Source organism: Leptodactylus fuscus, chromosome 9 (assembly GCF_031893055.1).
Source record: "Leptodactylus fuscus isolate aLepFus1 chromosome 9, aLepFus1.hap2, whole genome shotgun sequence".
NCBI lineage: Eukaryota > Metazoa > Chordata > Amphibia > Anura > Leptodactylidae > Leptodactylus > Leptodactylus fuscus.
This window is the reverse complement of record NC_134273.1, coordinates 89,627,574-89,643,341: the sequence shown is the minus strand read 5'-3', so window position 1 is coordinate 89,643,341 and position 15,768 is coordinate 89,627,574. Positions and strand designations below refer to the sequence as shown.

The following is a 15,768-nucleotide window of genomic DNA, read 5'->3' as shown; positions in this document are numbered from 1 at the left end:
ACCCCAGACCCTATACCCATATCCTTATGTACCTGCGTCTACAGCTTTGCCTTCCTTTTTATCTTCAGTTTTCTGTTTATCTGGAAAAAAAAATTTCTCATCATCTTATAATCAAACAATCGACAATCCCAGGACACAGACATGACAAGACGTTGTAGATTAGTCTAAGATCTAAGTGTTTCCAGCAACTGCTCGAGACTTCTGACCTCAGTCATTAGAACTGACATCTGCAATACCGGTCACAGCCAGGAGAGGCGCTATCCCTGAGAGGACAGAAGACCCTTTCACCACCTCTATTATCCATGAGCTGCTCTGGTTGCAAAAGTCTCCACAAGAGCCCAAACTAAGAGTCCGAATCTTATCTGCCCTGACCTGCCCTGCCCTGCCCTGGCCTGACCTTCTCTATAGGATAATTGTACTGTATAGATGGGATGCTATAGGGGAGCCCTTACAGATCACACCACAGAAACTGGAATTGTAGCTATAGGGTACATAACGCTGCAAAGGTATCAAAATGAACTGAGTTATGCAATAACCCCCCCACCCCGCACACCTCCCCTCCCCCACACACCCGCTATGACCGCCATGTGTAAGCTGGTACCTCTTGGATCTTTCGTTGGCTGCAGCTCCGGGAATATTATTATTTCTGCAATTAAAGTGAGTGATAAATAGTTAGCAAAAATTATATCCAGATTCTATAGAAAGCAACCTGCAAAAAGAGTGGTGAGAGGAGTCTGGAGAGAGACAGAGGGGTCTGGAGGGGAACGGAGGGGTCTGGAGGGGGACAGAGGGGTCTGGAGAGGGACAGAGGGGTCTGGAGGGGGACAGAGGGGTCTGGGGGAGGACAGAGGGGTCTGGAGAGAGAGGGGGGTCTGGAGGGGAACGGAGGGGTCTGGGGGAGGACAGAGGGGTCTGGAGAGGGACAGAGGGGTCTGGAGAGGGACAGGGGTCTGGAGGGGAACGGAGGGGTCTGGAGAGAGACAGAGGGGTCTGGAGGGGGACAGAGGGGTCTGGAGAGGGACAGAGGGGTCTGGAGGGGGACAGAGGGGTCTGGTGGGGGACAGAGGGGTCTGGGGGAGGACAGAGGGGTCTGGAGGGGAACGGAGGGGTCTGGGGGAGGACAGAGGGGTCTGGAGAGGGACAGAGGGGTCTGGAGGGGAACAGAGGGGTCTGGAGAGGGACAGAGGGGTCTGGAGGGGAACGGAGGGGTCTGGAGGGGAACGGAGGGGTCTAGAGGGGAATGGAGGGGTCTGGAGAGGGACAGAGGGGTCTGGAGGGGGACAGAGGGGTCTGGAGGGGAACGGAGGGGTCTGGAGAGAGACAGAGGGGTCTGGGGGAGGACAGAGGGGTCTGGAGGGGAACGGAGGGGTCTGGGGAGGACAGAGGGGTCTGGAGAGGGACAGAGGGGTCTGGAGGGGAACAGAGGGGTCTGGAGGGGAACGGAGGGGTCTGGAGGGGAACGGAGGGGTCTAGAGGGGAATGGAGGGGTCTGGAGAGGGACAGAGGGTTCTGGAGGGGAATGGAGGGGTCTGGAGGGGGACGGAGAGGTCTGGAGGGGAACGGAGGGGTCTAGAGGGGAATGGAGGGGTCTGGAGAGGGACAGAGGGGTCTGGAGGGGAATGGAGGGTTCTGGAGGGGGACAGAGGGGAACGGAGGGCTCCTTACCTTCCTTCTTCTCCGCTGGTAGAGCAAACACTTGCACCTCACACAGGGTCAGATATTCTTTGCGACCTTCTATAATAATAGACACATACTGGCCCTCCATCCCGTGACAATTTACAGCTAGAGTTTTCCCCTTGGCAATGCTGGAGATAATGGCGCACCTGGGGAGAGGATTATTAGCTGTATACAGATGTAGCAGAGCTGGATTTGTTCTATGGCTCTTTATTTTCTGGAAGGTGATAAAACACTGCCGTATCTCCATGACTTGTACCAAATAACCAAATCAGCTCTGCTACATCTGTCTGTAACTATCTCACGCCTCTTACCTTGGATTGCTCTGTCCATCTCCTTTGGCATCCCCTATGCGGACCTCCACCCCATTCATTCTCTCTTCACAGCAATCTGCCCGGTTAGTTATGGCGACAGAAAAAACCCTCATTTTAGATCGCAGGTCCAGGGTCCACCAGGGGTCTTGGTCGTAATCGGTGTGGGTGCATTGTGGGTAATTGTTACTGAATGAACCATCAATGGCGAGCCTGGCTGGGGTGGCGGGGGCGTAGTCACTGGATTGGGAAGCCGTCCCCCGCTGAGCGACATTCGGGGCTACAAGAAAACAAGTTCATTGGTTTGTAAGAAAAATAATCTGCAGATTAAAAAGAATAAAATAATAATAATAATAATAATATAATAAGAATAATAATAACAACAATAATAATAATAATAATAATAATAATAATATAATAATAATAATATAATAACAATAATAATAATTAATAATAATAATAATAATAATTAATAATAATACATTTGTAACCATATTAATAACAGTAATTGCAGAGTAATAATACAATAGTAATAATAGTAATATAATAAGAATGTCACCTCCATGCAGAAGATTCTCGGATTCTTTCGATGTGTTTATTTCATTCTCTGTAGTGGAAAGATACAAGACATGAAGACAATGTCAGTGGTGTCTCGGTTATGGCGGCTGCTCCAGACCGTCACTCTCGCCTTCTTACATAATAATGGCTATTTGTACATTTGGGGGATTTAGAGAGAAGTTGAGTTTGTTACCGGAGGGTTCGTGACGGTGGCCGAACACTTGGACTTCACATAAGGAGAGGGATGTGTTCTTGTTTGGCAGGGCAATGGTCACATAGCGGCCCTGTAAACCACCACAGGGGAACGAGAAGGTTTCTCCAAGTCCAATGGAAGAGACGACGCCACATCTGTGCAGCAGCCATAGACAAACATACAGATCATTATATACTCGTGACTGGTCCTACTGACATAGCAGACATTCATGGAGGTGACGTTGTGGGATCCTCATCCAGGACTGATGGGATGTCCAGGAGGGTGAGATGTCAGGGGCTGTTTGGTAGGATTGGACATATTCCACCAGGATTCTATAACCCACTTTCCGGCTCATTCTGCCCTTTAGGTTATTTGGCTACAACAATCGTTACATAAAGCTCAGACTATAAGGCAGGCGGAGGCGAAGTGTAAGCGGAGGAGTCACAGGAGAGAGGCGAGATACAGTCTGATCTGCCATGTTATCACCTTAATATCACTAATATACTTGTCACATAGTAACCCAGAGCCTAAATGTCATCTATATACACGGAGACTTCCTTCCTGTATACTCATGTATAGATAATACATGTCACCTATATACCTACAGATAATACATGTCATCTATATACCTACAGATGATACATGGCACCTATATACCTACAGATAATACGTCACCTATATACCTACAGATGATACATGTCACCTATATACCTACAGATGATACATGTCACCTATATACCTACAGATAATACATGTCACCTATATACCTACAGATAATACATGTCACCTATATACCTACAGATAATACATGACACCTATATACCTACAGATAATACATGTCACCTATATACCTACAGATGATACATGTCACCTACAGTATATACCAACAGATAATACATGTCACCTATATACCTACAGATAGTACATGTCATCTACAGTATATACCTACAGATAATACATGTTACCTATATACCTACAGATGATACATGTCACCTATATACCTACAGATAATACATGGCACCTATATACCTACAGATGATACATGTCACCTATATACCTACAAATGATACATGTCACCTATATACCTACAGATAATACATGTCACCTATATACCTACAGATGATACATGTCACCTATATACCTACAGATGATACATGTCACCTATATACCTACAGATAATACATGACACCTATATACCTACAGATAATACATGACACCTATATACCTACAGATAATACATGACACCTATATACCTACAGATGATACATGTCACCTACAGTATATACCTACAGATAATACATGTCACCTATATACCTACAGATAGTACATGTCACCTACAGTATATACCTACAGATAATACATGTTACCTATATACCTACAGATGATACATGGCACCTCTATACCTACAGATAATACATGGCACCTATATACCTACAGATAATACATGTCACCTATATACCTACAGATAGTACATGTCACCTACAGTATATACCTACAGATAATACATGTTACCTATATACCTACAGATGATACATGTCACCTATATACCTACAGATAATACATGTCACCTATATACCTACAGATAGTACATGTCACCTACAGTATATACCTACAGATAATACATGTTACCTATATACCTACAGATGATACATGGCACCTATATACCTACAGATAATACATGTCACCTATATACCTACAGATGATACATGGCACCTATATACCTACAGATAATACATGGCACCTATATACCTACAGATGATACATGGCACCTCTATACCTACAGATAATACATGTCACCTATATACCTACAGATAGTACATGTCACCTACAGTATATACCTACAGATAATACATGTTACCTATATACCTACAGATGATACATGGCACCTCTATACCTACAGATGATACATGGCACCTCTATACCTACAGATGATACATGGCACCTATATACCTACAGATGATACATGTCACCTATATACCTACAGATAATACATGTCACCTATATACCTACAGATAATACATGTCCCCTATATACCTGGGGTTCTCCTTCCAGTCTGCATTGTTTCCTATGTGTATTTCGGCTCCATCCAGTTTCTCGGCACAACAATCTCTTCTATTTGTGACAGCGACAAAGCTGATGATGTGATTGGACCTCAGATCCAGAGACCACCAGGGCTCGTCCTCCACCTCTGTCATGGTGCACGTAGAGACCCAGCTGTCTATGGCGTATCTGGACGGGCTGCTCTTCTTGGTGCTGGATTGGGAACTTTGTCCATTTGGTGCCACATTGTGATCTAAACAAACACATCAAAGAGTCTTCTATAGAAAAATGTCACATGTAATAATATAACATAATATAGTAATAATAATAATAATAATAACAACAATATATATAATAATAAAAATGTCACATGTAATAATATAACATAATATAGTAATAATAATAATAATAATAATAACAACAACAATATATATAATAATAAAAATGTCACATGTAATAATATAACATAATAATATAATAATAATAATAATAACAATATATATAATAATAAAAATGTAACATGTAATAATATAATATAATGTATAATAATAATAATAATAAAAAATAATAATATATATAATAATAATAATAATAATAATATATAACAATAAAAATGTCACATGTAATAATATAATATATAATAATTAGAGATGAGCGAGTACTCTTCGGATCAGCCAATCCGAACAGCACGCTCACATAGAAGCGTAATAATAATAATAATAATAATAGCGTAGTAATAATAATAAGAATAAGAATAATAACAATATATATAATAATAAAAATGTAACATGTAATAATATAATAATAATAATAATATAATAACAAATAATAATAATAATAATAATAATAATAATAATAATAATATATAATAATATAAAAAAGTCCCATATAATAATATGTATATACTGCATAATGGTAAACTGGCGTCTACTGTCTGAGAGGAGGAACAAAGTGCTAGAGCTCTCAGCCTCTGAAACCCCAAAGTGGCTGCACCGTCCTGTGGGGTAAATGTACGGGGTAGGATGGGGTTAAGGGGTCTGCCTTGTAGTCATAGACAGGGATATAACAAACAGGATGAGTACAAAGCCAGGACATAAGGAATAAGACACACAATAGGGATTTCTTGTGGATTGGACGAGATCTTACACATTTATAGTTACCTGGAAATGAACTCTTCTTAAAGCTGCCGATCTCTGACTCCCAAAGTCCTGAAATAACAGAATCAATAAATTGTAAGAAATCTCATAATAATAATAATAATAATAATAATAATAATAATAATAATTAATAATGATATAATAATAATAAATAATAATAATTAATCATAATAATAATAATAATATAATAATAACACTCAGAATAAAACAATCACTAATAATACTATTTACCACCACACATAATAACAAGTAGACGCCGTCAGTCTCCACTGAGATCTCACATATCACCATATATATATGTCCTTGCGAGACAAAAAGGTTTGGTGATTCCAGCTAAGAAAACAGACACGTTATGGACCAACAGCAGTGATATCCGGGCTCAGAGCCAGGCTGCACTACTGACCAGCGGTGATCTCAGGGCTCAGAGCCAGGCTGCACTACTGACCAGCGGTGATCTCATGGCTCAGAGCCAGGCTGCACTACTGACCAGCGGTGATCTCAGGGCTCAGAGCCAGGCTGCACTACTGACCAGCGGTGATCTCATGGCTCAGAGCCAGGCTGCACTACTGACCAGCGGTGATCTCATGGCTCAGAGCCAGGCTGCACTACTGACCAGCGGTGATCTCAGGGCTCAGAGCCAGGCTGCACTACTGACCAGCGGTGATCTCATGGCTCAGAGCCAGGCTGCACTACTGACCAGCGGTGATCTCAGGGCTCAGAGCCAGGCTGCACTACTGACCAGCAGTGATCTCAGGGCTCAGAGCCAGGCTGCACTACTGACCAGCGGTGATCTCAGGGCTCAGAGCCAGGCTGCACTACTGGCCAGCGGTGATCTCAGGGCTCAGAGCCAGGCTGCACTACTGACCAGCGGTGATCTCAGGGCTCAGAGCCAGGCTGCACTACTGACCAGCAGTGATCTCCGGGCTCAGAGCCAGGCTGCACTACTGACCAGCGGTGATCTCAGGGCTCAGAGCCAGGCTGCACTACTGACCAGCGGTGATCTCCGGGCTCAGAGCCAGGCTGCACTACTGACCAGCGGTGATCTCAGGGCTCAGAGCCAGGCTGCACTACTGACCAGCGGTGATCTCCGGGCTCAGAGCCAGGCTGCACTACTGACCAGCGGTGATCTCAGGGCTCAGAGCCAGGCTGCACTACTGACCAGCGGTGATCTCAGGGCTCAGAGCCAGGCTGCACTACTGACCAGCGGTGATCTCATGGCTCAGAGCCAGGCTGCACTACTGACCAGCGGTGATCTCATGGCTCAGAGCCAGGCTGCACTACTGACCAGCGGTGATCTCAGGGCTCAGAGCCAGGCTGCACTACTGACCAGCGGTGATCTCAGGGCTCAGAGCCAGGCTGCACTACTGACCAGCGGTGATCTCAGGGCTCAGAGCCAGGCTGCACTACTGACCAGCGGTGATCTCAGGGCTCAGAGCCAGGCTGCACTACTGACCAGCGGTGATCTCCGGGCTCAGAGCCAGGCTGCACTACTGACCAGCGGTGATCTCAGGGCTCAGAGCCAGGCTGCACTACTGACCAGCGGTGATCTCAGGGCTCAGAGCCAGGCTGCACTACTGACCAGCGGTGATCTCAGGGCTCAGAGCCAGGCTGCACTACTGACCAGCGGTGATCTCCGGGTTCAGAGCCAGGCTGCACTACTGACCAGCGGTGATCTCCGGGCTCAGAGCCAGGCTGCACTACTGACCAGCGGTGATCTCAGGGCTCAGAGCCAGGCTGCACTACTGACCAGCGGTGATCTCAGGGCTCAGAGCCAGGCTGCACTACTGACCAGCGGTGATCTCAGGGCTCAGAGCCAGGCTGCACTACTGGCCAGCGGTGATCTCAGGGCTCAGAGCCAGGCTGCACTACTGACCAGCGGTGATCTCAGGGCTCAGAGCCAGGCTGCACTACTGACCAGCAGTGATCTCCGGGCTCAGAGCCAGGCTGCACTACTGACCAGCGGTGATCTCAGGGCTCAGAGCCAGGCTGCACTACTGACCAGCAGTGATCTCCGGGCTCAGAGCCAGGCTGCACTACTGGCCAGCGGTGATCTCAGGGCTCAGAGCCAGGCTGCACTACTGACCAGCGGTGATCTCAGGGCTCAGAGCCAGGCTGCACTACTGACCAGCGGTGATCTCCGGGCTCAGAGCCAGGCTGCACTACTGACCAGCGGTGATCTCAGGGCTCAGAGCCAGGCTGCACTACTGACCAGCGGTGATCTCCGGGCTCAGAGCCAGGCTGCACTACTGGCCAGCGGTGATCTCAGGGCTCAGAGCCAGGCTGCACTACTGACCAGCGGTGATCTCAGGGCTCAGAGCCAGGCTGCACTACTGACCAGCGGTGATCTCCGGGCTCAGAGCCAGGCTGCACTACTGACCAGCGGTGATCTCAGGGCTCAGAGCCAGGCTGCACTACTGACCAGCGGTGATCTCATGGCTCAGAGCCAGGCTGCACTACTGACCAGCGGTGATCTCAGGGCTCAGAGCCAGGCTGCACTACTGACCAGCGGTGATCTCAGGGCTCAGAGCCAGGCTGCACTACTGACCAGCGGTGATCTCCGGGCTCAGAGCCAGGCTGCACTACTGACCAGCGGTGATCTCAGGGCTCAGAGCCAGGCTGCACTACTGACCAGCGGTGATCTCCGGGCTCAGAGCCAGGCTGCACTACTGACCAGCGGTGATCTCAGGGCTCAGAGCCAGGCTGCACTACTGACCAGCGGTGATCTCATGGCTCAGAGCCAGGCTGCACTACTGACCAGCGGTGATCTCAGGGCTCAGAGCCAGGCTGCACTACTGACCAGCGGTGATCTCAGGGCTCAGAGCCAGGCTGCACTACTGACCAGCGGTGATCTCAGGGCTCAGAGCCAGGCTGCACTACTGACCAGCGGTGATCTCCGGGCTCAGAGCCAGGCTGCACTACTGACCAGCGGTGATCTCAGGGCTCAGAGCCAGGCTGCACTACTGACCAGCGGTGATCTCAGGGCTCAGAGCCAGGCTGCACTACTGACCAGCGGTGATCTCAGGGCTCAGAGCCAGGCTGCACTACTGACCAGCGGTGATCTCCGGGTTCAGAGCCAGGCTGCACTACTGACCAGCGGTGATCTCCGGGCTCAGAGCCAGGCTGCACTACTGACCAGCGGTGATCTCAGGGCTCAGAGCCAGGCTGCACTACTGACCAGCGGTGATCTCAGGGCTCAGAGCCAGGCTGCACTACTGACCAGCGGTGATCTCAGGGCTCAGAGCCAGGCTGCACTACTGACCAGCGGTGATCTCAGGGCTCAGAGCCAGGCTGCACTACTGACCAGCGGTGATCTCAGGGCTCAGAGCCAGGCTGCAATACTGACCAGCGGTGATCTCATGGCTCAGAGCCAGGCTGCACTACTGACCAGCGGTGATCTCCGGGCTCAGAGCCAGGCTGCACTACTGACCAGCGGTGATCTCAGGGCTCAGAGCCAGGCTGCACTACTGACCAGCGGTGATCTCCGGGCTCAGAGCCAGGCTGCACTACTGACCAGCAGTGATCTCCGGGCTCAGAGCCAGGCTGCACTACTGACCAGCGGTGATCTCAGGGCTCAGAGCCAGGCTGCAATACTGACCAGCGGTGATCTCATGGCTCAGAGCCAGGCTGCACTACTGACCAGCGGTGATCTCAGGGCTCAGAGCCAGGCTGCACTACTGACCAGCGGTGATCTCCGGGCTCAGAGCCAGGCTGCACTACTGACCAGCAGTGATCTCCGGGCTCAGAGCCAGGCTGCACTACTGACCAGCGGTGATCTCAGGGCTCAGAGCCAGGCTGCACTACTGACCAGCGGTGATCTCCGGGCTCAGAGCCAGGCTGCACTACTGACCAGCGGTGATCTCAGGGCTCAGAGCCAGGCTGCACTACTGACCAGCGGTGATCTCCGGGCTCAGAGCCAGGCTGCACTACTGACCAGCGGTGATCTCAGGGCTCAGAGCCAGGCTGCACTACTGACCAGCGGTGATCTCCGGGCTCAGAGCCAGGCTGCACTACTGACCAGCAGTGATCTCAGGGCTCAGAGCCAGGCTGCACTACTGACCAGCGGTGATCTCAGGGCTCAGAGCCAGGCTGCACTACTGACCAGCAGTGATCTCCGGGCTCAGAGCCAGGCTGCACTACTGACCAGCGGTGATCTCAGGGCTCAGAGCCAGGCTGCACTACTGACCAGCGGTGATCTCCGGGCTCAGAGCCAGGCTGCACTACTGACCAGCAGTGATCTCCGGGCTCAGAGCCAGGCTGCACTACTGACCAGCGGTGATCTCAGGGCTCAGAGCCAGGCTGCACTACTGACCAGCGGTGATCTCCGGGCTCAGAGCCAGGCTGCACTACTGACCAGCGGTGATCTCAGGGCTCAGAGCCAGGCTGCACTACTGACCAGCAGTGATCTCCGGGCTCAGAGCCAGGCTGCACTACTGACCAGCGGTGATCTCAGGGCTCAGAGCCAGGCTGCACTACTGACCAGCGGTGATCTCCGGGCTCAGAGCCAGGCTGCACTACTGACCAGCAGTGATCTCCGGGCTCAGAGCCAGGCTGCACTACTGACCAGCGGTGATCTCAGGGCTCAGAGCCAGGCTGCACTACTGACCAGCGGTGATCTCCGGGCTCAGAGCCAGGCTGCACTACTGACCAGCGGTGATCTCCGGGCTCAGAGCCAGGCTGCACTACTGACCAGCGGTGATCTCCGGGCTCAGAGCCAGGCTGCACTACTGACCAGCGGTGATCTCAGGGCTCAGAGCCAGGCTGCACTACTGACCAGCGGTGATCTCAGGGCTCAGAGCCAGGCTGCACTACTGACCAGCGGTGATCTCCGGGCTCAGAGCCAGGCTGCACTACTGACCAGCGGTGATCTCAGGGCTCAGAGCCAGGCTGCACTACTGACCAGCGGTGATCTCAGGGCTCAGAGCCAGGCTGCACTACTGACCAGCGGTGATCTCAGGGCTCAGAGCCAGGCTGCACTACTGACCAGCGGTGATCTCCGGGCTCAGAGCCAGGCTGCACTACTGACCAGCAGTGATCTCCGGGCTCAGAGCCAGGCTGCACTACTGACCAGCGGTGATCTCAGGGCTCAGAGCCAGGCTGCACTACTGACATGCAGACGATCCCTGTCTACCACCGCAGGCTGTACCACTGAGTAACACTGTAATGATAGGCTTTGCAGTTTTTCTTAGATTTTGACCTGAGATGAGTTTTGAGATATTTTAGTATTAGACTATTTTGGGTCCTTTGTGCCCTCCTATGAGCAGGGGGCGGGGCTGTGACACCCACCTACTACTCTACATGATAGAGACATTTCCTGCCACATCTGAGATGAATTGGTGCAAACAGTTTTTGGGGTTCAGCGACACACAAGTCCACCACAACTATTACAGTCAGGTATTGGCGACCATCGTGTGTTTCAGATTTCGCACTTTGCACGGTCTCCAGGTTTTATATTCTGAGACTCCTCATGACACAAATCCTGTGAGATGAAGTCTCGTGTTACTGAAGATGGATTCATGGCTCACCTGGACACAGAAGGAGCCGTGTAAGAGGAGGATTGTGGGATGTCAGGTAATGTAATGGCCACTTACCTCCGATATCAGGGATTGTCTCTACCGCGAAGGCAGAACCTGCAGCAATCGGAGGCAAGATGGAGAAAGAAGATGTATATAAGAGAGCAGCACATCTATAAGAGACAGATATACAACAGTGTCCTCCTAACAGTGATATATACTGTCCTCATTACACTGCTATATACTGTCCTCATAACACTGCTATATACTGTCCTCATAACACTGCCATATACTGTCCTCATAACAGTGCTATATACTGTCCTCATAACTGTTCTACACTGTCCTCATAATAGTAACATATACTGTCCTCATAACAGTGTCCTATACTGTCCTCGTAGCAGTGCTATATACTGTCCTCATAACAGTGCCATATACTGTCCTCATAATAGTGCCTTATACTGTCCTCATTACAGTGCTATATACTGTCCTCATTACAGTGCTATATACTGTCCTCATAATCCTGTCCTATACTGTTCTCATAACAGTGCCCTATATGGTCCTTGTAATAGTGTTATATACTGTTCTCATAACTGTTCTACACTGTCTTTATAATAGTGCTATATAGTTTCCTAATAATAGTGCCATATACTGTCCTCATAACAGAGCCATAAACTGCCCTTATAACATTGCCATATAGTGTCGTCATAATAGTGCCAAATAGTGTCCTCATGACACTGCTATATACTGTCCTCATGACACTGCTATATACTGTCCTCATGACACTGCTATATAGTGTCCTCATAACACTGCTATATAGTGTCCTCATTACACTGCTATATACTGTCCTCATTACACTGCCATATACTGTCCTCATTACACTGCCATATACTGTCCTCATGACACTGCTATATAGTGTCCTCATTACACTGCTATATACTGTCCTCATGACACTGCTATATAGTGTCCTCATAACACTGCTATATAGTGTCCTCATTACACTGTTATATAGTGTCCTCATTACACTGCTATATACTGTCCTCATGACACTGCTATATACTGTCCTCATGACACTGCTATATAGTGTCCTCATAACACTGCTATATAGTGTCCTCATTACACTGCTATATAGTGTCCTCATTACACTACTATATACTGTCCTCATTACACTGCTATATGTTTCCCATGACTTCCATTCAGTAACCAAATAATGCCACAAAAAATGCTGAAATAACGTTAGTTGGTAAATGTCACCTGTTAGCGGAGTAGTCCTCAGATCTCACCAGCTTTTGTCTAATGTGTATGGGCACATAACATGAGCACGGTTTTATTTATTGGTCACCTGAATATGCAGTGAGCACTACAGTGACATACCCGGAACGTTCTGCACCGAAACAGAAGACAGATCTTCATACCATGAGAAGGAAGAAACAGCATCATATGACACAGGACTGAGAAAGAGAAGAAACATTTATAACCAGGCCGGGACTGGAGACCGCACCGGAGCAACAGAGTGCCCCCATAACCAACAGGGAGCAACGCAAGAGCAACCTCACCTTCTCTCATAGGAGAGGCCATAGACATGGTGACCTGAAACACCAGAAATACACAACAGTCAGACACAGCTATCTATCATCTATCTCCTATCTATCTATCTATCTATCTATCTATCTATCTATCTATCTATCTATCTATCTCCTATCTATCTATCTCCTATCTATCTATCTATCTATCTATCTATCTATCATCTATCTCCTATCTATCTATCTATCTATCTATCTATCTATCTATCTCCTATCTATCTATCTATCTATCTATCTATCTATCTATCTATCTCCTATCTATCTATCTATCTATCTATCTATCTATCTTCTATCTATCTTCTATCTATCTATCTATCTATCTATCTATCTATCTATCTCCTATCTATCTATCTATCTCCTATCTATCTATCTATCTATCTATCTCCTATCTATCTATCTATCTATCTATCTATCTATCTATCTATCTAGCTATCTATCTCCTATCTATCTATCTATCTATCTATCTCCTATCTATCTATCTATCTATCTATCTATCTATCTATCTATCTATCTATCTCCTATCTATCTATCTATCTATCTATCTATCTATCTATCTCCTATCTATCTATCTATCTATCTTCTATCTATCTATCTATCTATCTATCTATCTATCTCCTATCTATCTATCTATCTATCTATCTATCTATCTCCTATCTATCTATCTATCTATCTATCTATCTATCTATCTATCTCCTATCTATCTATCTATCTATCTATCTATCTATCTCCTATCTATCTATCTATCTATCTATCTATCTATCTATCTATCTATCTCCTATCTATCTATCTATCTATCTATCTCCTATCTATCTATCTATCTATCTATCTATCTATCTATGTCCTATCTATCTATCTATCTATCTATCTATCTATCTATCTATCTCCTATCTATCTATCTCCTATCTATCTATCTATCTATCTATCTATCTATCTCCTATCTATCTATCTATCTATCTATCTATCTCCTATCTATCTATCTATCTATCTATCTATCTATCTATCTATCTATCTATCTATCTATCTATCTATCCATTAGCTATTGTCAGTTTTGTAACTCACGGAATGTTCTGCGGATTGGATTGGATACTTTTTTCAGCATCACATCTTGGGTCAGGGTCAGTAGCAGAATGATCCATAGAAGCTTCATGGCGGAGGTTTCTATGTGCGCACTGGTGCAGAGCTTTATATTCTGGTCTATCAGGTTGTGAAATATTGGGGGTTGGAGTTCTCAGGAAGGAATCACAGTTATTAGTCAATACGAGGACAGTGGAATTCTGGAGAATTGGGCTGAAGAGGGAGGAGGGAAAAGAGAAAGATGAAAGTCTAGAGTATGAGGCTTCCCAGCAGAGCGAAGATGGAAAGAGCGTAACATACCCGAAATACCGCAGCGCTACCGCTATATCATGTAATGTCTGCTCTATTATATACCTGTAATACCGCTATATAATGTAATGTCTGCTCCATAATACCTAATATACTGCAAAATCACGGCTGCAAAATAGCGCTGCGTATACGATCCCGGCTCCCATTGAAATCAATGGGAGCGTATATGGCCCACAAAATCTCACACAGCATATACGTGCCACATCACGCGGCACTTTACTCCATGTGAACTCACCCTAATACCGCAGCACTACCGCTATATCATATAATGTCTGCTCTATTATATACCTGTAATACCGCAGCACTACCGCTATATCATATAATGTCTGCTCTATTATATACCTGTAATACCGCAGCACTACCGCTATATCATATAATGTCTGCTCTATTATATACCTGTAATACCGCAGCACTACCGCTATATCATGTAATGTGTAATGTCTGCTTTATAATATAGATAGAGCAGATCTGCATGCTGGGAGTTGTAGTGTGACATTAGTTCTGGTGCAGAAGGTCGCCTACCCCTGTGGTAGATACTAAGCGCCACATCCCAGGAGCGCCATCGTCCCCTGTATTAAGTCTCACTGTAGATTATACCGTCAGCCAAATTATTAACCAGAACGGACCTAAATCTGCCATGAAAGGGTTAAGCTTTCCACTATTATCGCCTGTGCAGCGGTTTAGCATCGTTTCATTTGCCGCCGCCCTGATCTTGGCTGATAATCTCGATATCTTCTTGGAAAGTCCGTCCCAAATATCGCCATCCTGACAAGGTGCCATGTGTAACGTACCGCGGCTCCGGGAAGGTTATTCTTATTATTTAGATGATATGAGTGTTCCCTTATGTTACATATGGCGGCGCTCTCGGTGGGGGTTCTGGGCGCCGTGGTGCGCACGTGTCTCACTTTACTGCAGCTGCCATATGACCCCGGGACATATGACATCAACCAGAAGGTCAGAAGAGGCCAAAGGAGACTCCAGAGGGAGCGCCGGACGCTGAGAAGACGTCTACATACAATAGATATCAGATACTGAGAAACATCTTCATACAATTCACCAACCTGACCAAAGACGTCTTCCACACAAGACGCCTTCTCTCAGCCCAGCTTCCTCAGATGTCTTTATACTCCGATATAGATCATGACTTGGGTTTGGACGTCGTTCCTGGACAATCTATTGTGTCCTGACAGTTATTACATGGAGGGGGGGATATACAGTCAGTATGAGGGACGGCCATGGGGTCCGCCGTCACCCCAAGTCATGGCAATCTGTTTATTATAACAATGGAGATGAGGAGACAAGACACTGGCCATGTCCAAGCTCCAGAACCTGCTGCACGTTATACTCGGCCTTCTCGTACAT

General features: G+C 47.3%; 1 protein-coding gene across 1 annotated transcript; it reads right to left on the bottom strand.

Moving 5' to 3' along the window:
* Positions 1-24: 24 nt before the first annotated feature.
* On the bottom strand, positions 25-15,186 carry LOC142217892 (uncharacterized). The gene is made up of 11 exons (XM_075286214.1): positions 15,023-15,186; positions 14,083-14,310; positions 11,522-11,616; positions 5,937-5,984; positions 4,771-5,029; positions 2,737-2,891; positions 2,545-2,592; positions 1,989-2,265; positions 1,666-1,823; positions 572-646; positions 25-80 (listed from the first exon to the last, which is right to left on the bottom strand). Exons 1-11 carry the CDS (start codon positions 15,184-15,186, stop codon positions 25-27), a joined length of 1,563 nt encoding a protein of 520 aa, XP_075142315.1.
* Between the last annotated feature and the right edge of the window lie 582 nt (positions 15,187-15,768).